Genomic DNA, 23,257 nt, shown 5'->3' with positions numbered 1-23,257 from the left:
GGGACAGCATCAACAAAGACATAGAGGTGGGCACACAGGAGGGTCTGGAGATGGAGAGCCATTAGGTGTGGCTGGGGGGCAGGGAGCAGGTGCGGCAGAGAGGTCGGGGTGGCAGGAAACGTAATCCTTGGATGCAGAGCCAAGGGGGAGCCACCCAGGTGACCAAATCTAGGTCAGCTTTGATGTCCTCCTCTGTAAAATGGGAATGGTGATAACAGTAACCTGGTAGAGCCTTGCAGGCTGTTCCCTGACCCTGTCTGTGACGACTCGGGTGCTGACCGCCCCCCCAAGTTCTGTGAATGATCTGGAAGGACTGGAAGGGCTTTTGCTCTGTTCTGCTGCCTGCTCCCACTCCAGGCCCGCAGGGAACAGCCTCAGGACTTCCTACTGGGCACAGAGTCAAAGGCATGCAGGTAGGAGCACAGCTTCTATGCCCCAGCAGCCTGGAGCCCCCCAGTCGACACCTTCTTTAGTGGCCCTGGTGACCCGGCTCAGCAATTCGCAGCAGACGACAACCCCACACTGCTGAGGTTTCCACACAAGCCCCATGAAACCTCCTTCCCCTACCCCTCTTTTGGGCCACTGTCTCCTACAGCCACTGCATGGCTCCTGGCCCCGGATGCTTCCAGCCCTGGGATTGGTCAGAAATGGAAAGGACGCCAGAGAGGCCGTGCTTTCACCCCGAGAAGGATGGCCCAGACAAGAACGCAGGGCTGACGGTGGCAGGGCAGCCCCCGGCCCGTGGACTGCTGCTGCCACAAGTCAGGATTCCCAAGGAAGCCAGGTGTAGGTGGGGCAGAGCGGAATACGTGTGAACAGGGTTGAGGGGGTGCTTTGCAAAATCAGAGAGCAGTGAGCCCTTGGGTGCTTTCGTGGCAGCCAGGCCAGCTTTGTCCTTGATCTTGGGGGTGGTGTGTCATCAGATCTGGAAACCCCTGAACCCTCTCACCTGTCACCCGCCTAGTACTGCAGCGCCCCTGTTCTCTGAGAGGGCTCACGGCTACCGAAGACGGCTCAGCGGCTGGATGTGGGTTCGGCTTTTCCTCTGTCCTCCATGTCTGCCCGTCCTCCCCAAGGAGGCCCTGATGACAGGGAATGGCCGGGAGCAGGTGGCCCTGGAGGGTGGGAGGGGGAAGCACAGGTGGGAGACCACCCCCTCTGCGCTCCAGGGTCGGCTGGGACACAGGGATGCCGCGTGGACCCTATGGGTGTCTATACGGCCGGGGCTTAGAGGTGTGTAGCACACACATGTATGTGGCCCGTTGTACATGCTTGTCTCTGTGCTGTGCGGGACACACTGCATCGATGTAGAGTGGGCATATGAACGTCATCTGTAGTTAGCGTGTACACACCGGGATGTCTCTGTACAAAGTGTGGGGATATTGTGCGTACAGCGTGCGTGTGTGTCTGTGTGTGGTGTTGGTGCGGAGTGGGTTCTTGGGGGTGGACTGTATCTGAATGCAGTTGCATACCTGTGTGTGTGTGTGAGAGAGCATGTGCCGCACCCACCCTGGTAAGAGTCAAGGTGCATCACTATGGTCCTGGAGGCGTGGCTACTTGTATTTAAATGCAACAAAAATATAAAGACATTTTTTTTAAATAGTGAAGAGCTCTCCAAGTGAATGACTATATTATTGTTAGTTTCAGGGAAAAAGTGTGTCTTGAGTTCAAGGTCAGCTTTCCGAATCTTTCTGGAAAGAGCTGGAACACTTCTTGGCCACGGAGGGCTCAGTGTGTCGCCCCCGCCATGGGTACCCCATAGGCCTGGTTGCCAGGGGCAGAGGCAGCCCTGGATAGGCTGTTGGGGGCCTGAGTGCTGCTATGGCCTTGGCCTAGACCCACCTCTGGGCTTTGGGATCCTCCTTGGTGAGCCAAGGCCCTGATGGGACCCCCGATGGAGTCCTCCTTGGTGAGCCAAGGCCCTGATGGCCCCCTGCCATCTCAGACCCCAGGCCTCTCCAGCCTCCTCACCTCGGGGCTCTCGGGAGCCACCAGGTAGCATGGCCACCCAGACGGGGGGCTCTGAGCTCCAGAGGTGGGGATTCAGGCCGTGCCCTGCTACCTCATTCAGTCAGCAGTGTTTTGCCAGCTCCTGTGTGCTGGGGGCTGCGCCAGGGGCTGGGGGTACAAGGCGTGCAAAGCTGGGCTCAGTGCCTACTCTCCTGGGCTTAGGGTCCCACGGGAGTGACCGGTCTTAACTACCACTCACACACTTACACAGCAGCCCTGTGGTTATTGCCACGAAGAAAGGTTCCGGGGCTCTGGGGGCACGGGTGGGGTCAGCAAACACTGGCCAGGTGGCTCCAGCAAGTTCCTGACTCAGCCTCCTCATCTCCGAAGGCGGATAATGGTGCCTGCCTCCTGCAGTTGGTGGGGAGGGAAAGGGGGTGGGGGGGTGGTTAGATGAGATGGTTAGATGAGATGGTGCAGGTAAAGCCGCAGGCCTGGCGGGTAGTTAAGGTTTCTACTCTGCGCTCTTGTGTTGTTATTACACTATCCTCTCTTCCTGCCTCTGAGTACGGACCCTGCAGGCATTCTGCAGTTTGGGACTTCGGGAGCAATGAACAGCCATTTGGAGTGAAGGGCTGAGGCTGTGTTTGGGGAAGCAAGGGTGTGTGGAGGGGTGTTTAGGGGGAGGAGTGAGGTGAGAAGGGCCAGAAAGGCAGGATGCTGTCCAGTCTGTGGGGCGAGGCTGTAGGCAGGGAGGCAGACACAGGAGAGGGTAGAAGGAGGACAGGGCCTCAGGGAGGGGGGCTCCCAGTATCATGAAGGCAAGGAGGAACGGCCCCCTCCTTGGGCTCTTCCCCACCGAGGTCTGCCCCTCCCCCCCAGGAGCCACTGAACTTCTACCGCCCCTTCCTTTGGTGTGTGAGGAGCCTGGTCTGGTGGCCCAGCCCTGTGGGCCTCCTGGCAGCTTGGCAGCTGGGCCCAGAGCTGTGTCCTCGCATGACCTCAGCCTCAGCATCCCGTTTGTCCTGAGCCAATTGCATGATGGTCCAGGGCCTGAGAGGACAGCCCATTGCCAGGAACCAATTGCATCGCTGCTCTGGCTGAAGGGAAGAGGTTGCCTTCTAGTTGCTTGGATGGAGAGACTGGGGGGGGGGGGGTCGGGCCCCCGTCAGCTAGGGAAAGAGGCAATTTGCTGACCGGTGGTAGGTTCATCAGCTTATGACAAAGGGGACTGTGGGTGACACCTCACGTGGTGGTCTCTGTGTCCAGTCCTGTATGTCCTGGGTAAGTGCTACTGCTGTCAACCGAGACACGCTCCTGGAGCTGGGATGCCAGGAGCCCCACGGGAAGGGCAGGAGCCGTGTTGTGTGGTCTGTTTTAGCTCTGCCATCACACTGCGTCTGCACATACCCCTGAGGCAAGAAGGTGGAGGTCCATCGCCACTCTCCACCCCTGCCCCTAGAACCTGGCCTCCCCTCCCCACCGGGGCGGGCTCTGCACCTGTGGGCTGCAGGTGAAACACAGGGGCAGCCATAGCCGCCCAGCAGATTTCTAGTGGCTTCCTGGGGCCACGGTCCTTCCCTGACGGCCATATGGGCTCTGGAGGGGCCACCTTATCACAGTGACACCAGCTGGTTCCGAGCCAGGAGCAGTGCGCACGGAGGAGGAAGGCAGGCCTGCGGGTGTCTGGTACTTGCAGTCGGAGTCCTGCCTGTTCGTACATCCTGCTTCAGGATGCCCCCCTCGTCTTAGGTTCTGCCTTCCCTTCCTAAGGGAAGCTTTAGGGACTAAGATCAGACCAGATGGGGGCCTGAGGCACCACCCTCTGAGACAACCAGCACTCCCTGGGTGGAATAGAAGAGCTCACAGAATTGGGGTCCTGAAGAAGCCAGGTGCTAGATGAGCAGTGGCCGCTGGAGAGTGCTAAGACCACTACCTGAGTCGACAGGCAGATCCCTGGCCTCACGCCAGTGGCCCCCTCAGCAGCTCGTTTGTCCATCGGGGGGTGGGGTGGGGGCTCTGGGGTAGGCTGTGGGGGCGGCTCTGCCTTAAATCCGTGTAGCCCATACACACTGATCCCCTACCCAGGCTCAGGGCAGCCCCCGGGGGTGAGTCAGTGTCCCATTCCTCATCCCACCTGGGGTGCCAAGAGCAGAGTCCTGTCCTCAGGGTCAGGTGCTCGGGGCCAGGCCCAAGGGAGGAAAGCAGGAAGTCTTGTTGCTTCTCCTTTGCTTGGGCTCTTCTGCCCTCCTTCGTGTGAGTAGGCAATTTTGAGTGTTCTGTACCTATTCTGGGTACAAGTTCTTCGTAGTCTTCGTGGGATATGTGATTTGCAAATATTTTCTCCCATTCCACAGCTTGTGTTTTCCTTCTCTTAATGTCATTCACAGAGCACAAGTTTTTAATTTTGATGAAATCCAATTCGATTTTTTCCTTTTATGGATCATGTTTTTGCTGTCCTATTTCTAAGAGCTCTTCGCGAATGCGAGATCATGAAGATTTTCTCCTGAAAGTTTTATAGTTTTAGCTTTGAATCTCTGATACATTTTAAGTTAGTGGTTGAGTGGGAAGAACTAACTGTGCCTACATCATTTGTTGAAAAGACTATCTTCTCTCCGTTGAATTATCTTCGCACCTTTGAACAAAAATCAGTTGCCCTTATATGTGTAGATCTGTTTCTGGACTCTTATCTGCTCCATTGATCTGTTTCTCTCTCCTTGATAACAGCACACTGTCTTAATTACTGTAGCTTTATAGTAAGTTCTAAAATCAGGTAGTGTGAGTTCTTTAAATTTACCTTTTTTTCCTCCAAAATTGTGTTGGCTGTTCAAGTTCCTTTGCCAGTCCATATAAATTTTAGAATCTGCTTGTTTATATCTGCAAAAATTCCTGCTGGGACCTTTACTGAAATCATGTTAAATCTACACATTAATTTGTAGAGAACTGTCATTATATATCATCACTATATTGAGTCTTTCAACCCATGAACATGGTATGTCTATCATTTAGATTTTCTTTGATTTTTTTTAATTAGTGTTTTGTAGCTTCAGCATACAAACCTTACACATTTTTTTAAATTTTTTTTTATTCTTATGTTAATCCCCATACATTACATCATTAGTTTTAGATGTAGTGTTCCATGATTCATTGTTTGTACATAACACCCAGTGCTCCATACAGAACGTGCCCTCCTCAATACCCATCACCAGGCTAACCCATCCCCCCACCCTCCTCCCCTCTAGAACCCTCAGTTTGTTTTTCAGAGTCCATTATCTCTCATGGTTCGTCTACCCCTCTGATTTCCCCCCCCTTCATTCTTCCCCTCCTGCTACATTCTTCTTCTTCTTCTTCTTTTTTTTTTTTCCTTAACATATATTGCATTATTTGTTTCAGAGGTACAGATCTGAGATTCAACCGTCTTGCACAATTCACAGCGCTTACATACCCTCCCCAGTGTCTATCACCCAGTCACCCCATCCCTCCCACCCCACCGCCCACTCCAGCAACCCTCAGTTTGTTCAAACCTTACACATTTTATTAGATTTACTTCTAAGCATTTCATTTCTTGGAGCTAATTTAAGTGGTATATATTTTTTAAATTTCCATTTCCAATTGTTCATTAGTAGTCTATAGAAACATATTTAATTTTTATGTGCTGACATTGTATCATAAGTCTTTGCTAAACTTACTAATTAATTCTGTGAGCTTTTTTTGCATATTCCTTGGGATTTTCCATCTAGATAATGATGTCATTTTCAAATAGGGACAACTTGACTTCCTTCTTTTTGCAATCTATATATACTTTATTTCTTTTTCTTGACTTATTGTACTGACTGGGACTTCTAGTATGATACCGAGTAGGAGTGGTAAGAGTAGACATCACTATCTGTTTCTGATCTTAAGAGGAAAGAATTCAACTTTTTATCTTTGAGTATGATATTAACTGTGGGTTTGGTGGGTGTTCTTCATCTGTCAGGTTAAGGAAGTTCTCTTTTATTCCTAGTTTGTTGAGAATTTCTTCTTTTTTTTAAAATCATGAATCAATGGGGGCGCCTGGGTGGCTCAGTCGTTAAACGTCGAGCCCCTCATTGGGCTCCCTGCTCAGCGGGAAGCCTGCTTCTCCCTCTCCCACTCCTCCTGCTTGTGTTCCCTCTCTCGCTGTCTCTTTCTCTGTCAAATAAATAAATAAAATCTTAAAAAAAATAAATCATGAATCAATGTTGAATTCTGTCATATGCCTTCTTTCTGCATCAATTAATGTAATGTGTGTTTTGCTTTATTAATATCATTAATTGCATGGATTGATTTTTGCATGTAGAATCAGCCTTATATTCATTCCCAAGATCAACCCAACTGGCTATGGCATATCATTCTTTCTATACGTTACTGGATTTGATTGGCTAATATTTCATTGAAGACTTTTGCGTCTGTGTTTATGAGGGATATTGTCTGTAGTTTTATTTTCTTATATAGTGTTCGTGTGGCTTTGATATCATAGGAATGCTGACCTCATAAAATGAATGGGAAAGTGTTCTTTTCTCTCTTACTTTTTTTGGGGAAAAAAAGTATAGAATTGGTGCAATTTCTACTTTAAATGTTTGGTGGACTCTATTTTTCTGAAAGAGGATTCTCTAAGTTTCAGGCCCCACAAAACCATTTGGGGCTTTGAGGGCAGGTTGTTCTGTATAATCAGAGGTTTCAAAATACTGTTTCCTAGAGTGTCACAAGAAGCAGCAGGTGACTATAGGCCCAGACAGCAAAACTGTTCAGCCTTCTGCTTCTTTAGAAATCACTTATTTCCCATCCTGGCCAGTTTTAGGCAGAACTACAGCTAACTCCCAGTGGGGCAACATAGTTTGGGTAAGACCTTCTTTGATTTGCCTGAACTTTGACTGGCTGTGTGCCTTTAGGGGAATCACTCTACCTCTCTGAGCCTCAGATGAGCCAATGGGAAAAAGAAGATAACAAAGTATCTTCCTTCAAGGGGCTGGTATAAGGGTGAGAATGTGCTCAGAGAACTAGACAGTTCTTCTGGAGGCAGATATAAGGAGCTGTAGACAATTCCCTGGTTTACAAAGTAGGAGGAAGAGACAGAACTGGGAAGGAGAGAATAAGCAGAGTGGGCTGAAGGAAAGATGGGAGGAGAGCTCCTTGGGAGGCAGCGACAGCTGCCCTCTGAGCCTTCTGGTCTCCCGGAGAGTCTCACAGGCATTTGAGCCCCTGTGACACTCGGAGCGGGCATGATTGCCTGCATTCATTTGTTCAGCATCTCCTGGGGTCCCCCTATGGGCCAGGCATTTCAAAGATATGGAAGTTGAGGCTCAGAGAGGTTAGGAGATGTCCCCCAAGGTAACACAGCCCCCGGAAGAACTGGACCAGAGCCCCGCGGTCTGCTTTTCCACTGTAGCGAGGGGAACAAGTTGGACCAAGTTCAGAAGAAAAGAGGCAAATGGTCCATCCCTGGTCGGCGCATGGGTAGGAGTTAATAGCACTGACCCTGAAGCCAGACTGCTGGGCCTGAAGCCCTGCTCACCCACTTACCTAGCTGGGTAAACTGAGGACCATCCGTTAAGCACAGTGCTGCAGTTTGCCATCTGAAAAATGAGGGTAATATTGCATCTACCTCAGAGGCTCTTATGAGGATTAAATGGATTCATAAGTAGGAAATGCTCAGAACAGTGCCTGGCACATGAATGCCATACAAACATCAGCTATTATTATTTATAAAGATGAGAGGCCAGACTTCAGATTCAATGAAGCCACTCATTTAGGTTCTAAAAGGATTAAGTTGTAAAAACACTGGAAGCTTGAGGTCCTCCAGTCTGCCCTCTGTGATCATGAATCACGCAGGCCCAGCCTCGGGAGTGACTGGCCCAAGGCCATGTGGTCCTGCAGACCGGGCCCAGCCTTCTGAGCCATTGCTCAATGACGACACGCTGCCTCCCTGCTTTTAGACCCATGCATTTCACAATCCGATGTTCTTAGGAGAGAGATGGCGTGACACGGACCGTAAGATGTGGAAGCAAATCCAGGAAGAGAATTGGACGTCTTATGTCAACTAATGTCCAGGAGATGGTGAGCTCGCGGAACCTGCTAGGGAAGCGGGGAAGATGAGGGTTTTGGAAGAGCAGCAGCCTACCTTGTGGGGACTCAGCACATCCGGCCCTGCCCTGGGCCTCGCCTGCCACCTGCACCCCCGTGCTGCTGAGGGAAGGGTGCAGGCCTTAAGAGGCTGCCTGCTGGGGAAGAGATCACCTCGCGGAGTAGCTTTCCTGCTTCGCTTAGGCTCTGGCGCCATCTTGTGGCCACACTTTGCACAGGGGCTTAGCAGAGGCAGCTGGCTGGGCGGCCTCAGAGGTCACCTAGACCCATTCCGGACTTTATACGCACCCTCAGTTGTCTCCTGGGGACCCAAGGACTCAAGGATAGAAGAGGAGGGTGCAGGAGCCAGAGGGTGTGGAATTGGGTAGAAGGCACTTGATTGGGAAATCCTGAACTGGATTCTGTGATGTCGCTCCCACTACAGGGTGGGAGGCCATGTGAGCTGGGGTCTCAGGAGGCATGATTTCCAAATTTGGTTTTGGACTTGATCCTGGTGCACTCTGGGCTGCCGGCATCTGTTTGCTCATCAGTACGGCGGGAGAGGCTCTGACTTGGCCCACTCCCACCCTCGTTTCTTCCCACACCTTGCGATGCGCTCACAGAAGAAATTCAACGTTGGTTTCTCCGGCAGACATTATGGTCGAGTCAGCGTGTTCAGGGCTCATTGCCTTCCATTTCCATGGCCATGCCAGATGCAGGGCCTTGAGGAAAGCTGCGGCTTGGGGAAAATGGGGGTGGAGGGGGTAGATCAAGTGTTCCTTTTGCCCTGGCAGGGCAGACCTAGGTGAATCTGAGTGCTGATGTTACCTTGGCCTGAGACCTGGACGAGTAGGCTTGGCTCTGCCACCTAATCATTCCTCCACCTTGGGCCACCTTGTGAGGCTGGGAGAAGCAGAGTCTGTGGTCTGAGTGTACCCCTGAGGTGTGTAAATTTGTGATCTGGTCCCTGTGGGAGTCTGTGGCACATGGCATTGTGCGTTGCAGTTGCCTCACGTGGGTAGGGCTCAGTTTGGGGTCATGGAACCCAATCTGTCCTGTGAGACCCAATGCACCAAGGCTCCCCTGGGCACGTGACTGTTCTGGCTGCATGTGGAGCTTCTGGACTCACAGGCCCGACCTTAGCCAGCGCACCTTTGTCCTCCACTGCTCTGCCTTCCCAGGCCACCCTCGGATCTGGCCAATTCGGCCCTTCCTTCCGTCCTGGATGCTCCCCAACCCCTCCCAGACTACCTGTGACCCTATCTCCTTACAGTAAGCCCTCCCTTGCCCAAATCATCTTGGCTGTGACTTTTTCCAGTTGGTCCTCTCCCTCAGACCCGAAATTGTGACATTGCTTTCCACTCCTTTCTCTCTTTCTTTTTCCGTTCCCTCCCACATCTCTCTCTCTGTCTCTCTTCTCTGTGTGTATGTGTTTCTCCCTGTCTGTCTCTGTATCTCTCTGTGTCTCTCTGCCTCACTCTCTGTCTCTCTTTCTCTCAGTGACCCTGTAGCTTTCCAACAACATCCCTGCCTTTTTCCCAGCTTCCCTCTGGTCCCCTAATTTGGGGAAGATGACTCGTGGGACACACCACAGCCAGTAAGCAACAGAACCTGGAACAGAACCAGAATTCAGTGCTCCGTTTCACTCCAGAGCCTCAGTTTCCCCATGAATTAAATGACAATGATCAGACATGCCCCACGAGGCCTGGCAGGACTCCAGCAGAGGCCTGGCCTGGGGCACCTGCGGCCCCCACACCAGGCCCCACACAGGGCCGCCCTGCCTTCCGCCCTCACCCCCAGCCTTGCCCGCTTTACTTTCAGCAGGACTGCCGCTCCGCTCACTGCAGGGAGGGCATCAGGAGGGAAGTATGGTGTCCATGCCAGCTTCCCTGGGTGGGTCTCTTCAGAGATACTGTCGCGCAAAGGCTCTTAGGGATCCGTATTACTCATCTGGTGTGGGATGGGTGCTCCTCACTGCCAGGGTGTTTGTTGTAGGTCACACCAGTGGTTCAGTAGGGCTGCTCTGTGTCCCGGGGCACAGGCCAGGGGACCCTGGAGCGCTTGTTCATTGTTGGGTCCAGTACATGATTAGTGCTCTGGAGGGAGGCCCACCGTTTTGGAATTGGAGAGGAACATCTCTTTAGAGTTTTAGGCTATTTTATAAAGGCATGCTTTTGCATCTTTGCTTCAAGAGCATGAGCTTCTGTAACATCTATGTAAGGTCTCAGGCGACGCCCCGCTCCTCCCATTGCCCCGGGCTGAGGGGATTTAGAGCCCCTCTCCGTGACTGGCTTGACGATGCTGTCTGAATTTGCTGCAAACGTGGGTGTGGACTACCTTCACAGTATCATGACAGTGCTGTCCCACCAGGACCCCTCAGCCTTGGAGGACAGGAGTCTTCCTTCTGCCTCCATTGACATTAGGGAGATGGTGTGAACAGTAGACAAACTCCTGTGCTCCTCAAGAGACAGAGGAGACACAAGAAAGCGGGGGGGAGAGAGTGGGAGGTGGGGTTGGAGGGGCAGGCAGGGTCCTGTGAACCATGGGAGGGGTTTGGATCTTATTCTTAGCATTATGGGAAGCCGTGGGAGGGTTGAAAGAAGTGGGGCTGGGGGCGGGGGGAGGGATGACATGATTGCATTTATGATTTTCAAAGAGCATCTTGGCAGCTGTGTTCTGGGGCAAGAGTGGACCCTAGGAGGCCAATTAGGAGGCTTCTGCTTTGATTCAGGCAAGAGGGGTGATGGCGGGGACCAGGCTGGGGGTGGGCATGGGGACAGAGAGGAGGGACTGCCTAGCAGCCCCAAGTAGGCAGTTGACTTTGCCTGAGGACAGCAGGGACCACATAGTATATCAACCCTGCTCTCTCAACCTTGATGATTCAGGCCTAGTGTTTTAGAGGGCACAGTGATATACATTCCCAGGGAACAGTCAAGGTCACACAAGACGTACAGATTGCTTGTATTTACATTGTTTTTATGGAACTAGGGGAATAAAACATTTATTTTAAAAATGTAAAAAAAAAAAAAAAACCCACACATGTAGTTCTGTTTTGTTGGCTGTGGCCCTTGTGTGTGGTTCATGTTCCTGATCCTAACTGGATCCTGAACCTCGCTTTCGTCCAGCCCTGCTGGCCGTTCTGGCCCGGGCTCAGCCTCAGAGGCCACTGGCTGACTTAGATGGTAACTTTCATCCTCCCCTTGACTGTGGCTTAGAGACAACTTCCAGAAGTTCAGGTGTGAGTGAGCCATGGGGGACCCCGGATGCATGTCCACCACGCGTATTATCTCCCTGATCTCCCCCCCAACCCCGTGATGCTGACCCTTTTCTCCATGTTAAAGAAGGGTAACAAGGACACAGAGTTGGGGTAATTCATCCAAGATCCTACAATTAGCAAATGACAGAACCAGCCAGCATTTGAATCCAGAGCCCGCGCCCTCCACCTATACCCACTTTCTTTGCTGCTCGTCCCTCCCTGATGGAGCAGGGTCAGTACATCAGAGTGACTGTGTCCTATGCCACCCTTGGACAGGGGCTCCATTGCAGGTTCCGTGTCTCCCTCGTGGAGAGCTTGAGCTTTGGTGTCCAACAGCCGGGGGCCAGCTCCTCGTCATTCTGCCATCCAGCTGTGGAGCCTTTGCAGGGCCCCCTGGCTGTCCTACATGGGAGTTACACCTGTCTGTCACCCGGGACTCTGGCACCACATGGCCAGCCAGCCAGTGGCACTTAGAAGGAGCTTCACAAATGCTACTTTCCTCTCCTCCTCCCCCAGAGAGGGGACAGGGCTGCGTGGTAGAGATGAAATCCTGCTGGAATGTTCCCCCTGGGGTCCCGAATGTGAGAAAGATCACATGGCCTCAGAGCTCACCTGTGATGCTCCACTGGCAGGCTCTGGGAGATCATCTGGTCCCACTCTTTCATTTCTCATTTTTTTAGATGAGTAAACTGAGGCCAGGAAGGGGACAACTTGCCTAACACCCCCTCGCTGGCCTGCCCATCCCCTCCACCCCCAACTCCTCCACCCCAAAGCCTTAGCACCCTCTCTGGGGGCTGGGAAAAAAAACCCTGGTCCAAGCATCTGGAAAACCTCAGAGCGAAGGAGGGGACATGGGCACAGGCAGTCTTGGTTTGGGGGAATGGCGTGACCCTTCCACATTCCCGGCCCCTACCCACGCTCTCTGTGTTCTGTCTTGTTCTCTCGGCAGGTATATCCGCACCATGTACCTGGGGATTCAGAGCCAGCGGCGGAAGGAACACCAGCGACGCTTCTACTGGGCTATGATGTACGAATATGCAGACGTCAACATGTTGCGCCTCCTTGAGACCTTCCTGGAGAGCGCCCCCCAACTGGTGCTACAGCTCTGCATAATGATCCAGAAGAACAGGGCTGAGACGCTGCCCTGTGAGTGTCCCCCCCACCCACAGGAGGCTGGGAAAATGACCTTCTCTTGTGGGCTGGGACAGGGCCCCGCCCTCCAGCTGGGGACCACCTGGTGACTGCCTCCTGCACACCCCATGGGCATTGCCTGTCCCAATCCCCGAGTCCCCACCATGCCCAGGCCCCCATGTGAGGCCGACCCAGCCCACACCAAGAGCGTGTGAATGGTATAGACGTTCCCCATACACCCATGTGCAAGCCCACTGCACCTGCTCATGACCACTATGTTCCTATGAACAGAGCAGAGCCGGGGCTCAAATGTCCCTGGGAGCAGAAGAACGGAGTGCCCTGGGTCTCCCAATCTGGGGAGAATGGCCCCTCTTCTTTGGTGCTGGCCTGAGCTGAGGTGTGTGCACATCCATGGGAGGGGGGAGACTGTCTAGGCATGGCATGTGACAGAAGACTAAACCACATTAGGCAATGCCGGCAGTTTTAGACATTTTTAAGCTGTGGTGCCCTTGCTTCAAACCCAAGTTTATGTAGCAAGCCCATTTTAAAACATGCTCAAACAGCTTTGTTCCCGTTAGATGGGGGCGGAGGTCCCATCTACTGGCCCCACCCACAGGCCCCACCCCCCTCATACCCCCTGTGGCCCCAGATGGTCTTCAAGGAGCCCCCGAAGCCCCCAGAGCCCAGTCAGACAGCACTGACCCCTACAGCTGCAGAAGTCTCTAGGTGCCACCTAGTTGCCTGAGGAGCCCTTTGGAGGTTAGACTTTGTGGGTCGAGGCAGGGCGTCGCACCGGATCGCCGATGGTCCGACAGACCACAGGTGCCATGGGTGTGTCTCAGAGCATATTTCAGGGGGGACTGGAGCCCAGCAGGGGGGAAGGTCTAAGATGAAAAGGGGCTGAAGATGGCATCATGGGGGGACACTGAGAATGTTTAGTCTGAGGAAGACTTGGGATGCGTGAATGGTCCCATGGGAGGGGGACCATGGGAGGATGGTCATCCCAAAGAGATGGAGGGAGCTACAGGGAGAATGTTATCGATTCAACATGTGGCAGACATTTAAAATAGCAGGAGCCATCCAGTGCTGGAATGTCTCAGCAGGTAGTGAGTTTCCTGTCACTGGGAATATTCAAGCAGAGATGCTGCTGAGGAGACTCAGCCCAGAGGTTCCTGACTCCAGAGGGCATGAGCTTGTACGATCTGGGGTAGCAAGACAGCTGCTCTCCATGGCCCACCTCTCCCTGGCCAGTGGGGCCTCCCGGCCCTGTGGGTTCTCACCTCTGGACCCCACAGCCCCCCACAGCTCCTCCAACAGACCCTCAGTGCCACCATGTTTATGAACATCTTCACAGCGCTCTCCAATGGGCATCCCCCACCCCTGCCTTACCCCACATGTCTGCCCAGGGCAGCCAACCTCTGGCCTGCATGGAACAGCTTTGCCTCCTTACTTTTTCCAGACTGGCTGGCCCTTTGCAATCTGCATTCCCCTAGTCACTTAAGCAGAAAGGGAGTTTAAGCTTCAAAGGCCAGCCAAAGGTTCAGGCCGGTGAACTCGATCCTGACATTTAGAGCCCAAGGACCTAGTTCTGAACCCAACTGTGCTGCCAACAGAGTCCCCCACGCTCTGGGAACCTGGCTCCCAGCTAAAGCCTCCTGCCCACCCCCAATCCAGGACAGCCCCAGCTGGAAGTGCCCCCAAGGGAAAGGGGCCTCGGGGCAGCTCCCTCTGTCCCACAGAACACTTGCTGCAGTCCTGCCAACCCCTCACAGAAGCGAGGAGTGGGGGGGATGTGGGGAACTTTGAGGAGCAGTGCCCACTGTTAGGAGGAGGTCTCGCCCAGCCCCTGGGCTTCAACAGTTGGAGCTGGGTCCCAGCCTGAGTCTGCAGCACCAGGGACCTGTCCCTGAGAAGGTCTGGAAGGAGCTAAATAGACAACTAGCTCCAGTGGGGCATCCGGACACTAAGCAAGAAGCCACACTGAGGACAGCAGGGCTGACAGTCCTGTGGGGCTTCCTCCCTGGGGAAGGTCCCCCGGCTTGTCCTCGCACACACTCCTCTTTTAGAGCCAGCGGCTCACTCAGAGGCCGGGTAAGCATTTCCCCACATTTGTTTGGCAGGTGAAATAGGCGTTTCTCAAAATAGGCTCCATTGTTAAATGCTTTTGGGAACTGCTGGGCTAAACAAAGGTCAGTGGCAGTCTTTGCTGTTGGACTGTGATTTCCCAAGACAATGATGGAGTCTGCAGCGGGAGCTGGATTGATGGGAAGGAAGGAAGCTCACCGTCACTGAGCACAGACTGCAGGCGGCGTGGCATTACCCTCTTACTTAACTTCTAGATGGTCTGCTCATCCCTGGACCATTTTGTTTAGAAATAGATGCCTTCCTTCTCTTTTCCCATAAAAGGCTGTATGAGATGTAGACACATTAAAGAAAATCAGTTGAAATATTAGAAATTGGAGGAGGGGAGAGAAAGTCTGAGAACCTGGAAGGGACATGGTGACATGAGGTCTTCCGGCCATGGGAATGCTTGACCATGGCAGCGTAGAAAGATAGAGGTGACGCCCATCCTGCTATTTAACAGCTGTTACTGAACCGTTCTGTTCCTCAGTTTTCCTTTCTCTGAAATGGGGATAATGTTAGTACCTACCACAGAGGGTTGTTATGAGCATTTGATGACATGACCAATGACCAATGTCACGGGCCACATCTGGCCATTTTGTTGTTGGTGGTGGAGTTTTTATTGTCGATACACTTTCTGAACTGGACTACAAGCTGTGCTGGTGGGATCCATGGCTAAATGGCCTGGGTTTGGTGGCTTTGATGGCACCTGTCCACTTATACTGTTAATCCTAGTAGATGGATGGGAGGTCACAACCACTATCACTTTAATAGGCGAGTTTTCTGTTGATCTTGCCCCATGCCAAGCTCTCCCAACCTTTCCCATCCCCACCTTGTGTTCCCCACGTATCTCTGGGCTAACGGTGCAGTATTCAGCCTGCAAGACGGATTGTATCCAATTTCCCCGTAAGACCGGACACAAGTGAAAAATATGTCTGATGTTCAGAGAGGGGCGCAAGGGCTGAGGATATGATAATACTCAACAACCATACAAATATTACGCCAGAGTCATTTGAGCATCTCAGCAGGGTCTTCCTTAAGTCTGATGTCTTGAAGGTTTAAACAAAGATAAAAATAAAGATATGAAGGGAGCCAATTATGCTGCCATGCGATTTAGGCTGGTGGTGAGGCTGGTAGTGTCGGCTGAAAGCTTGGCCATATTGCAGGCAGTGATGGGGTTTGGAGAGCAGTCGGCATGGCGGGAAAAGTGAGAATGAGTGTCACTTCCATCTCCACTGCTTACTGACTTTATGGCGTGAGGCAAGTTCATTTCCTAACTGGGCTTCTGGATCTGTAAAGTGTGAAGAGTAAGCACTTTGTGGGTTGTTGTGAAGGTCTAATGAGCTGCACATACACTCCTACAGCAGCTTGCTCGGCGTGTGCTAGGTACTTGATACCGTCTGCCATTCAACAAAGATGCATTCATTTGGGTGCCATACTATGTGCAGAGGGGCAATAGGGAACACGACAGACGTGGTCCCTGCCCTCATGTGTCTCCCGTTTTTCTGAGCAGACAGAACAAAATCAGTGAGACCGATGACACATGTTAAGTGCTTTGAAGCAAACAAACCTGGTGCTGAGATCACAGATAAGGTGCTGAGGGGTGGGGAGAGAGCCTCCCTCGCAGGAGTGTCAGAGAAAGCCTCTCCAGAGAGCTGACATTTAGGCTGAGTATAAACAAAGAAAAAGAGCCAACTGTGGGAAGAGCAGGAAGAGCCTTCTAGGCAGTGGGAACAGCATATGCCAAGGTCCTGAGGTAGGAAAAGCCTGGCTTGTTCCAGAAAGCGAAAGGACCCAGCATAGCTGAGGTTGGGTGTGGGTGTAGGGGTGGGGGAAGAAAGTGATTTTGGTGGGGAGGATGGGGAGGAAGTCAGGGGTCTGATCAGGCAGGGTCTGTGGGGCCCTGCAAGGAGCTTGAGTTGATGCCAAGTGCAGTGGGAAGAGTTACATAGATAAGCTCTAGGATCAGAGCTTATCCTTCAGAGAGGAGAGCAATGGCTGAGCTAAGAGATCCAGGGATGAAATTATGGGGTAGAGGCGTTTGGGAAATGATGCCAAGTGCACAAATTTGGGGGCCATTCTGGAGAGCGAACCAATAAGACTTGGTAGAGCTGGTATTGGCAGTGATAGAAAGGAGAGGTGGTGGTTTCTAACTGGGTGTGTTGAGATGGAAGAGACTTTGTCGGGGAACAGATTTGGGGGACTGGATCAAGAATTAGCAGCTCTATCACTTTTCCTTACTTCTGGGTTTTTCTGATGCTTCCACATGAACATTGGCAGGGGCCGGGGGATGGGCCACTTACACCCACGTAGCCCCCAAGTCTGCCTTTTTTAGTTAAGCCCACACGGAGGAGTTATCCTATACGTAGGGCTCTGATGACCACCTTCCCCCGGCATCCCGCATTTGTCAGGCACATGCCGTGGGCCAGGCGCTGTGTTGGGAACACGCTTGCGAAGACATCTGCCCTTCAGGAGTTTGTGTCTGGTGCAGCACATTTTAAATTCTGTGATAGCTGTATGTACAGAGGAGGGATATATAACTGTTTCTAGGGGCATGACAGAGGAGGTAGCATTTGATCTGGGTCTTGATGGAGGAATAGGAGCTTGCCTTAAAGAGAAGTTTGGGTGGCTCTTGTGGACAGGGGAACTATAAGTGCCAAGAAATGGAGACCTGGGAGAGCGAAGAGCAGACAGGGAGTGAGTGGTCGTGGGCGCCGAGAGCGGAGGGTGTATTGAGGTGAGTGTGGGGGACAGCGGTGGTGATGAGGATGATGCTCCCAGTGCTAGTTAAGACTTTTGGGGAAGCTCAACTTGTGTGCCAGAGAATAGTTTAAGAGCTTTACATAGATTAACCCATTAAGGTCCCATGGCAGCCCTATGAGTAGATACTTTTTATTGTTCCCATTTTATAGATGATGAAACTGAGGTCCAGAGACTTTAAGTAACAGCATGAGGCAGCCACAAGGCTTGTAAGCGATACAGCTGGATCCTTGCCTACGTAGTTGGGCTCCAATGCCTGTATCCTTAGCCCTGATGGCTGTGTCTGAGTCTTGAAGAGACAGACTTAGGTGGGCTCTGCAGGAAGTGGTTACTGATGCAGGGAGGGAGCAGAGGTTGATATGCGCTGTGGACCCATCAACTCTAGCGTGTGTGTGTGTGTGTTTATGTATCTTAGATGCAATTATGCTGACAAGGTCAGAAGACGATGCTTCTGCTTCTTGCCCCTGAAATCTCTGCTCAGGGTTTGGCTTTTTGAAAATGTCCTTAGTCTTCCAGAGCATTTTGTGCATGCCACCTCAGCTAAGCACGCAGGGAGAGGCCTTGCTGTCTTACTGTGGAGCTAAGCTTGGCTGACCAAGGGGTGAGGGAACGGGCCCGAGGCCTGGGACCCTCCCAGCTCCCCTAAACGCCTATTAGTGATAAAGACACACAGCCTTTAACTGGCCTGTCCTTGGGTAGGTTTCTATTCTAACCCTGGAGACCAAGAGAGCTTGGCCAGACACAAGTGGGTGGCTTATCCAGTTAGTGAGAGATTTGGTATTAAAACCCAGTGCTCCCCATTTCCATATGGTGCAAGTTCCTTCTGTCTTCTAAGGTCTCTCTAGGAATCCCTCAGAGAAAACCCCAGGCATCCCCAGATATCCTCTGAGCCAGGTGTGTCCCCCTCAACCCTCTAATTCAGATAGGGGGCAAGACTGGAAGCCCCCGGATGGGACCAGAAGCTCCAAACAGCCACAAGAGCTTGGGGCTGGAACTTAAAGGTAGAGCCATCTCTGAGCACAGAACCAGCCCTGCTCAGGGAGCACCCACAGGGGATGCGCTTCTCCCGAGGGCAAGCGCTTCTCTTAGAGAGGATCAAAAGCAGATCTGACTTGTTCTCACAGGTGACACTCCACCATGCAAAACTTTACAGGTGCCCCAGAACCCCTGGGAGTGGCAGTCAGGCAGATGTTGGCTAAGAGTCCGCATAAAGGTACCTCTGGTGTCAAAACACTTGAATCTCACGACTTAGTGTCCAAAGGGATTTAGAGCAATGGGATCTTTCGAACTGAAGAGGTTGAATAGGCCTTCTAACCCACTCTCCTTGTTCAACACACGGGAAGTGGAAGCACAGAGAGAGGTAAGTAAGTTGCCCAAGGTCACACAGCAAGGAAGGCTCTCAGAAGAGGCTCCTCTTCCTGCCGCACTGGACCTGCAGTTGAGATGGTAGCATTGCATCTACAGGATGGAGTTCAAATACCAAGCCTCACCCAGGTAGTTCTTCCTACCCCCGACCTAGCCATCAATAACCACCGTTCCCAGCACCAAAAAACCGGCATCTTTACTAAGACCAGGAAGCACGAGACAATATTAAACCCTGCCTTCAGACACTGGTGTTCTTTTAAACAAACGCCGAGTTCTAAGACCTAATTAGGGCCTTTGCTTTCTATCTCTTTGGTGTCAACCTCCCTAATAGTCTTCTTTCTTAACTTCACTTGCTCGCTTCTCTTACATCAAAGCCCCTCCAGTGACTTGTACTTTAGCTTCACATTTTACTTCTTTTTCTAGCCAGAGCCCTGACAGCAACCAAGCGAGTCACAAAGGCAAGTGTTCAATCACATATCTCTGCTCCTTTTGAGCTAAACTGTCCATGCCTTTGTCTTTAGCTGCCTGCCCCCAAAGCCCTCCTCTCTTCCCTAGTGAGGACGAAATGCATCCTGGAGGAAACTTCTCTGGCATCAGTCTCCCTGGTCAGCTTGCCTTTCCGTGTGAGGGGCCAAGCTCTCAGGAGGAGGGAAGGCCCAGGGGGCTGCTCCTTAGCTGTTGGATGCCTGAAAGAGCCCCCCACATCCTCCTGCCCCTCCTCTCACAGTGCAAAACTTCCATGTCCCTCTTCTTGGGAGATTTCTTTTTTCTCGTGTAAAAAAATGCATTCTGGTCTCTTACTGGTCCTACTCCTATGGACATTAGCTGTCACTCTCAATGTCTGGGACACAAAAGTTAATTCCTTGATCATTTTAAGATTCTGGTTAAAAGATGAAGCTGCCACACAGAAAGTGATGGTAATCTGGTCGTATGGCTCGAAGGTGATGAATCTGTGCTCTACGCCAGAGCTATGAATTTCCCACTCAGTTTTCTCATTACCAGAAAGTAAAATTTGCCATTAAAACAACCGATCTGGGGGGGCACCTGGGTGATGCAGTCGGTTGAGCGTCCAACTCTTGGTTTTGGTTCAGGTCATGATCTCATGGTCATGGGATCAAGCCCCATGTGAGTCCGCTTCAGATTCTTTCTCCCTCTCCCTCCAGCCGTCCCTGCTTGTGTTCATGCTTTCACTCGTTCTCAAATAAATAAATAAAATTTAAAAAAAAAGAAATGCAATTGATCTATTGCATCAAACAACATCAGAAAATGAATCACCTCGTCCAGAGTCACAGGGAGCCTCTGTGCCCCCCAGCCCTTACCAGTGGATGGAGCCCTTCTCCCTCGCTCACTCCCGTGCTGAGCTGGAGTCGCCCATCTCCGAGAGCTGCTCCACGGTGTCAGACTAAGTCAGAACAGAGGTCTTCCAGCCTTTGAGGTCAGTTTCCAGGCTGCCTATCACTTGTCTGTGGCTTAGCTGGGAGCAGGTAAAGAAAGGAACAGATGTGCAATCCCCTGTTCCCTCCCTTCTCCTGGCTGTCCTGTATCTTCTTCACCCTTAACTGAAAGGAAGAGACATGCACGGGCATGACTGCCTTCTCCAGCAGGAACACAAACTTGGCCTCTCCTGTTGCCCCCGTGGTGGTGGGAGTAGTGGGTGCTTTCCCCCCTCTCTCCAGCTCTGTTTCGTGTGCTCCTTCTGAGGAGACACCCTCCTTCTCTTCTATGCGACACCTACTTGGTGTCTGCGCACAGGGTTTCCTGACCAGCCAACTCCAAGGTACAGTCCTGCTTCAGCTACCAATGGCTCTTTGTTCAACAGCACTTTTTAAAACCATATACTTTTAGGGGCGCCTGGGTGGCTCAGTCGTTAAGCGTGTGCCTTCGGCTCAGGTCATGATCCCGGGGTCCTGGGATCGAGCCCCGCATCGGGTTCCCTGCTCCGCGGGAAGCCTGCTTCTCCCTCTCCCACTCTCCCTGCTTGTGTTCTTGCCCTTGCTATCTCTCTCTCTGTCAAATAAATAAATAAAATCTAAAAAAAAAAAAAAAGTATACTTTTAAACAGAATTTGCAGGAGTTTTCAGCAGAGACCTGCACTCCTCCAGTGCATGTTCCAGCTTGAATCTGCATACAGTTCCGAGGCCCTGGCTGAGACGGCCCCTAACAACTGGCAAGAGAAAAGGAGAGGCAGAGTTCTTTTCTTTTTTAATCGTCGTAGGAACACTACATGTGAAATCCAGCCTCTTAACAAACGCAGATCTTTAAGTGCAAAAGAAAATGTGGTGTGTACATAAAAAGGAGACTTCTTAAAGCAGCAGGACAAATATAAGAAAGGCAAACTAAATTGATTTCGTTATAGTTACCACCAATGGAACAGCAATTGGCCACCTGGAAATGTTTGTGCGTGAAATGCCCAAACACGGAGGTCCATCCAGGCAAGGCTTCCTCACATGGGCTGTCCAGTACCTCCTTGCAGGGGAAGGTTCCGAGGGATGCAAATTCAGAAGCCTGAGCCATAACTGTAATTGGGCCCCTTATTCACTTATTCAATAACTATTTATTAGGCACCTACAATGTGCCAAGCACGGTTCTAGGAGCTGGGGGCAGATGTAGCCATAAACAAAACACAGAGAAATTCCTGCCCTCATGGAGCTTACATTTCTTGCAGGGAGAGGCAAACAAGGAACAAAACAAATACCTTGTTTTCTATATTAGCAAATGAGAGGTACTCAAGAGAGTGATGAATCTGGGAAGAGAGACGGGAGGGAAGCAGAGCTATGGGTAGTTTTCAGTAAGGTGGCTGGAAAGGTGACCTCTGATCAAAGATGTGAGGATGAAGGGAGCCAGCCCCGCAGATTTTGGAAGCAAGAGTGCCAGGAAGAGAGGACAGCCAAGGGCAAGGCCTTGAGCTGAGAGAGCGCCTCCCGTGTCATGAGGAGTGGCAGGGAGGCTGAGATGGGTCTCTCAGCTGCTTCAGGAGCTTAGCCTGGCCGAGAGGTCTGGCCCGCAGAGCTGCTGTTTTTTTTTTGTTGTTGTTGTTTTTTAATAGCTTTATTGAGATACAATTTACATACCATTCAATTCATTCACTTGAAGTGTGCAAGTCACTGGCTTTAGTATATTCGCTGAGTTGTTACCATCGCTACAATTCATCTGAGAACATTTCCATTGCCCCACAAAGACACTTCACCCCTCTTAGAGCTGCCCCCCCACCCCATGAGGTCTACCCCCAACTTCCCTGGCCGAAGGAGCACTGGGTGGGGAGTCCGCTGTGCTAGAATGCCCTGCTGCATTCCAGGCAGATCCCTGCAACTCCATCTTCTCTGGGCCTGGCTACTATGCATGAGGATAGGAGGGACTCCCGAAGACCCTTTCAGCCCTGATAGCCTGTGACTCTACGGAAGAAAAAAAGAGGGGGGGGGTGAATCTCAGTGAAACTGGGGCAGTAGCGGTCTTTAATTAGCCTTGACATTCACATTAGAGACGATCGCGGGAACTTGGAGCCCCGGGAAAGACCGCAGTGAAATGATCTTCAAAAGATCTTTTCTATTCCTTAAGATTCCCAAGGAAAGAAAGCCTGCGAGTTTCACAAACAATGCCTTCCTGTGTCTCACATGTCTCACCACTGGGGAGGGGGGCAGAACAGCAGAGACCCCGAGAAGGAAACCCTGGGGAGTGACCGCCCTCGGCTGTTCCACATCCTGCATGGTTATGGGCGAATCACCCTCTCTGAGCCTCAACTTGTCCATCTGTAAAATTTACCCCCAGGGCCCCATTTGATTCTGGACCCAGCTGGAGGTGTGAGGCTGGTCAGGACATCAAGAGGAGTTCTAGGGTGTGGCATTCACTCGAGGGCCAACCAGAGGTAAGGATGGGTCCGAAGCTGACCAGAGGAGAGCTGCGATGAATTCTAGGCCTTCTTGTGCATTCAGGCCCCCCGCGCCCCAGGCTGCCAGGCCCTGGAGCTGAGGAGCCTGCCGGCTGGAGAATCTGCCCCCCCGTGACAAACGTGGGGGCCCCCGCATTCCCTTTACCCTTCAGCCTTTACCAGTGACAGCCCAGAGCTTTGAGTCCTTTTCTGGGTGTCTGCATGCTGGTCTCCTGAGACCTTCGCCTGGAAGAAAAGTTGCTGTGTCCTGTTTTGTGTTGCAGAGAGCTCCCAGTGTGGAATTCCCACGCTGGGCTTCACGCATCTGCCCTGCAGCCTCTCCAACAAGGCCTTCACTGCTTTGAGCCTCGGGGGTCTCATTTGTAAAGCACAGCTAATAGCTCCCGCCTCAGAGGGCCTTTGTCAAGAGTACGCGAACCGCATTTGTTCTCGGCACACGGGAGGCCTTCCGACAATGGTGGCTGGTATTTCTACCGCCAGCCACGGAAGGCACACCCTGCTGCCACCCTCAGCAAGGCTCTGACTGGACACCATTTTCCCCGGAAGGCTTTTCTCGTCCAGGGCCACCGACAACTGAGAAGTTGAGCTCAGGGGCCAGGACCACTCCCAAGTCAGGCCCACACGGGCACACACAACCCCATCTGCTCGGCAGTCCTGCTTCACTGCTCCCCTGAGCGGTGATACTCAGATACTCAACAGTATCTGAG

At 52.0% G+C, this 23,257-nt stretch overlaps 1 protein-coding gene across 1 annotated transcript in view; it reads left to right on the top strand.

Annotated features, from left to right (window-relative positions):
• XKR6 (XK related 6) overlaps positions 1 to 23,257 on the top strand; it is a 304,919-nt gene that overhangs the window by 268,207 nt on the left and 13,455 nt on the right. The window contains exon 2 of the mRNA XM_021698730.1: positions 12,237 to 12,433. Coding sequence (XP_021554405.1) covers positions 12,237 to 12,433 — 197 coding nt within the window. The remainder of the gene's footprint in view (positions 1 to 12,236; positions 12,434 to 23,257) is intronic.

The sequence above is a fragment of the Neomonachus schauinslandi genome, chromosome 2 (assembly GCF_002201575.2).
Source record: "Neomonachus schauinslandi chromosome 2, ASM220157v2, whole genome shotgun sequence".
Classification (NCBI taxonomy): Eukaryota; Metazoa; Chordata; class Mammalia; order Carnivora; family Phocidae; genus Neomonachus; species Neomonachus schauinslandi.
This window is presented reverse-complemented; position numbering and strand designations above follow the sequence as displayed.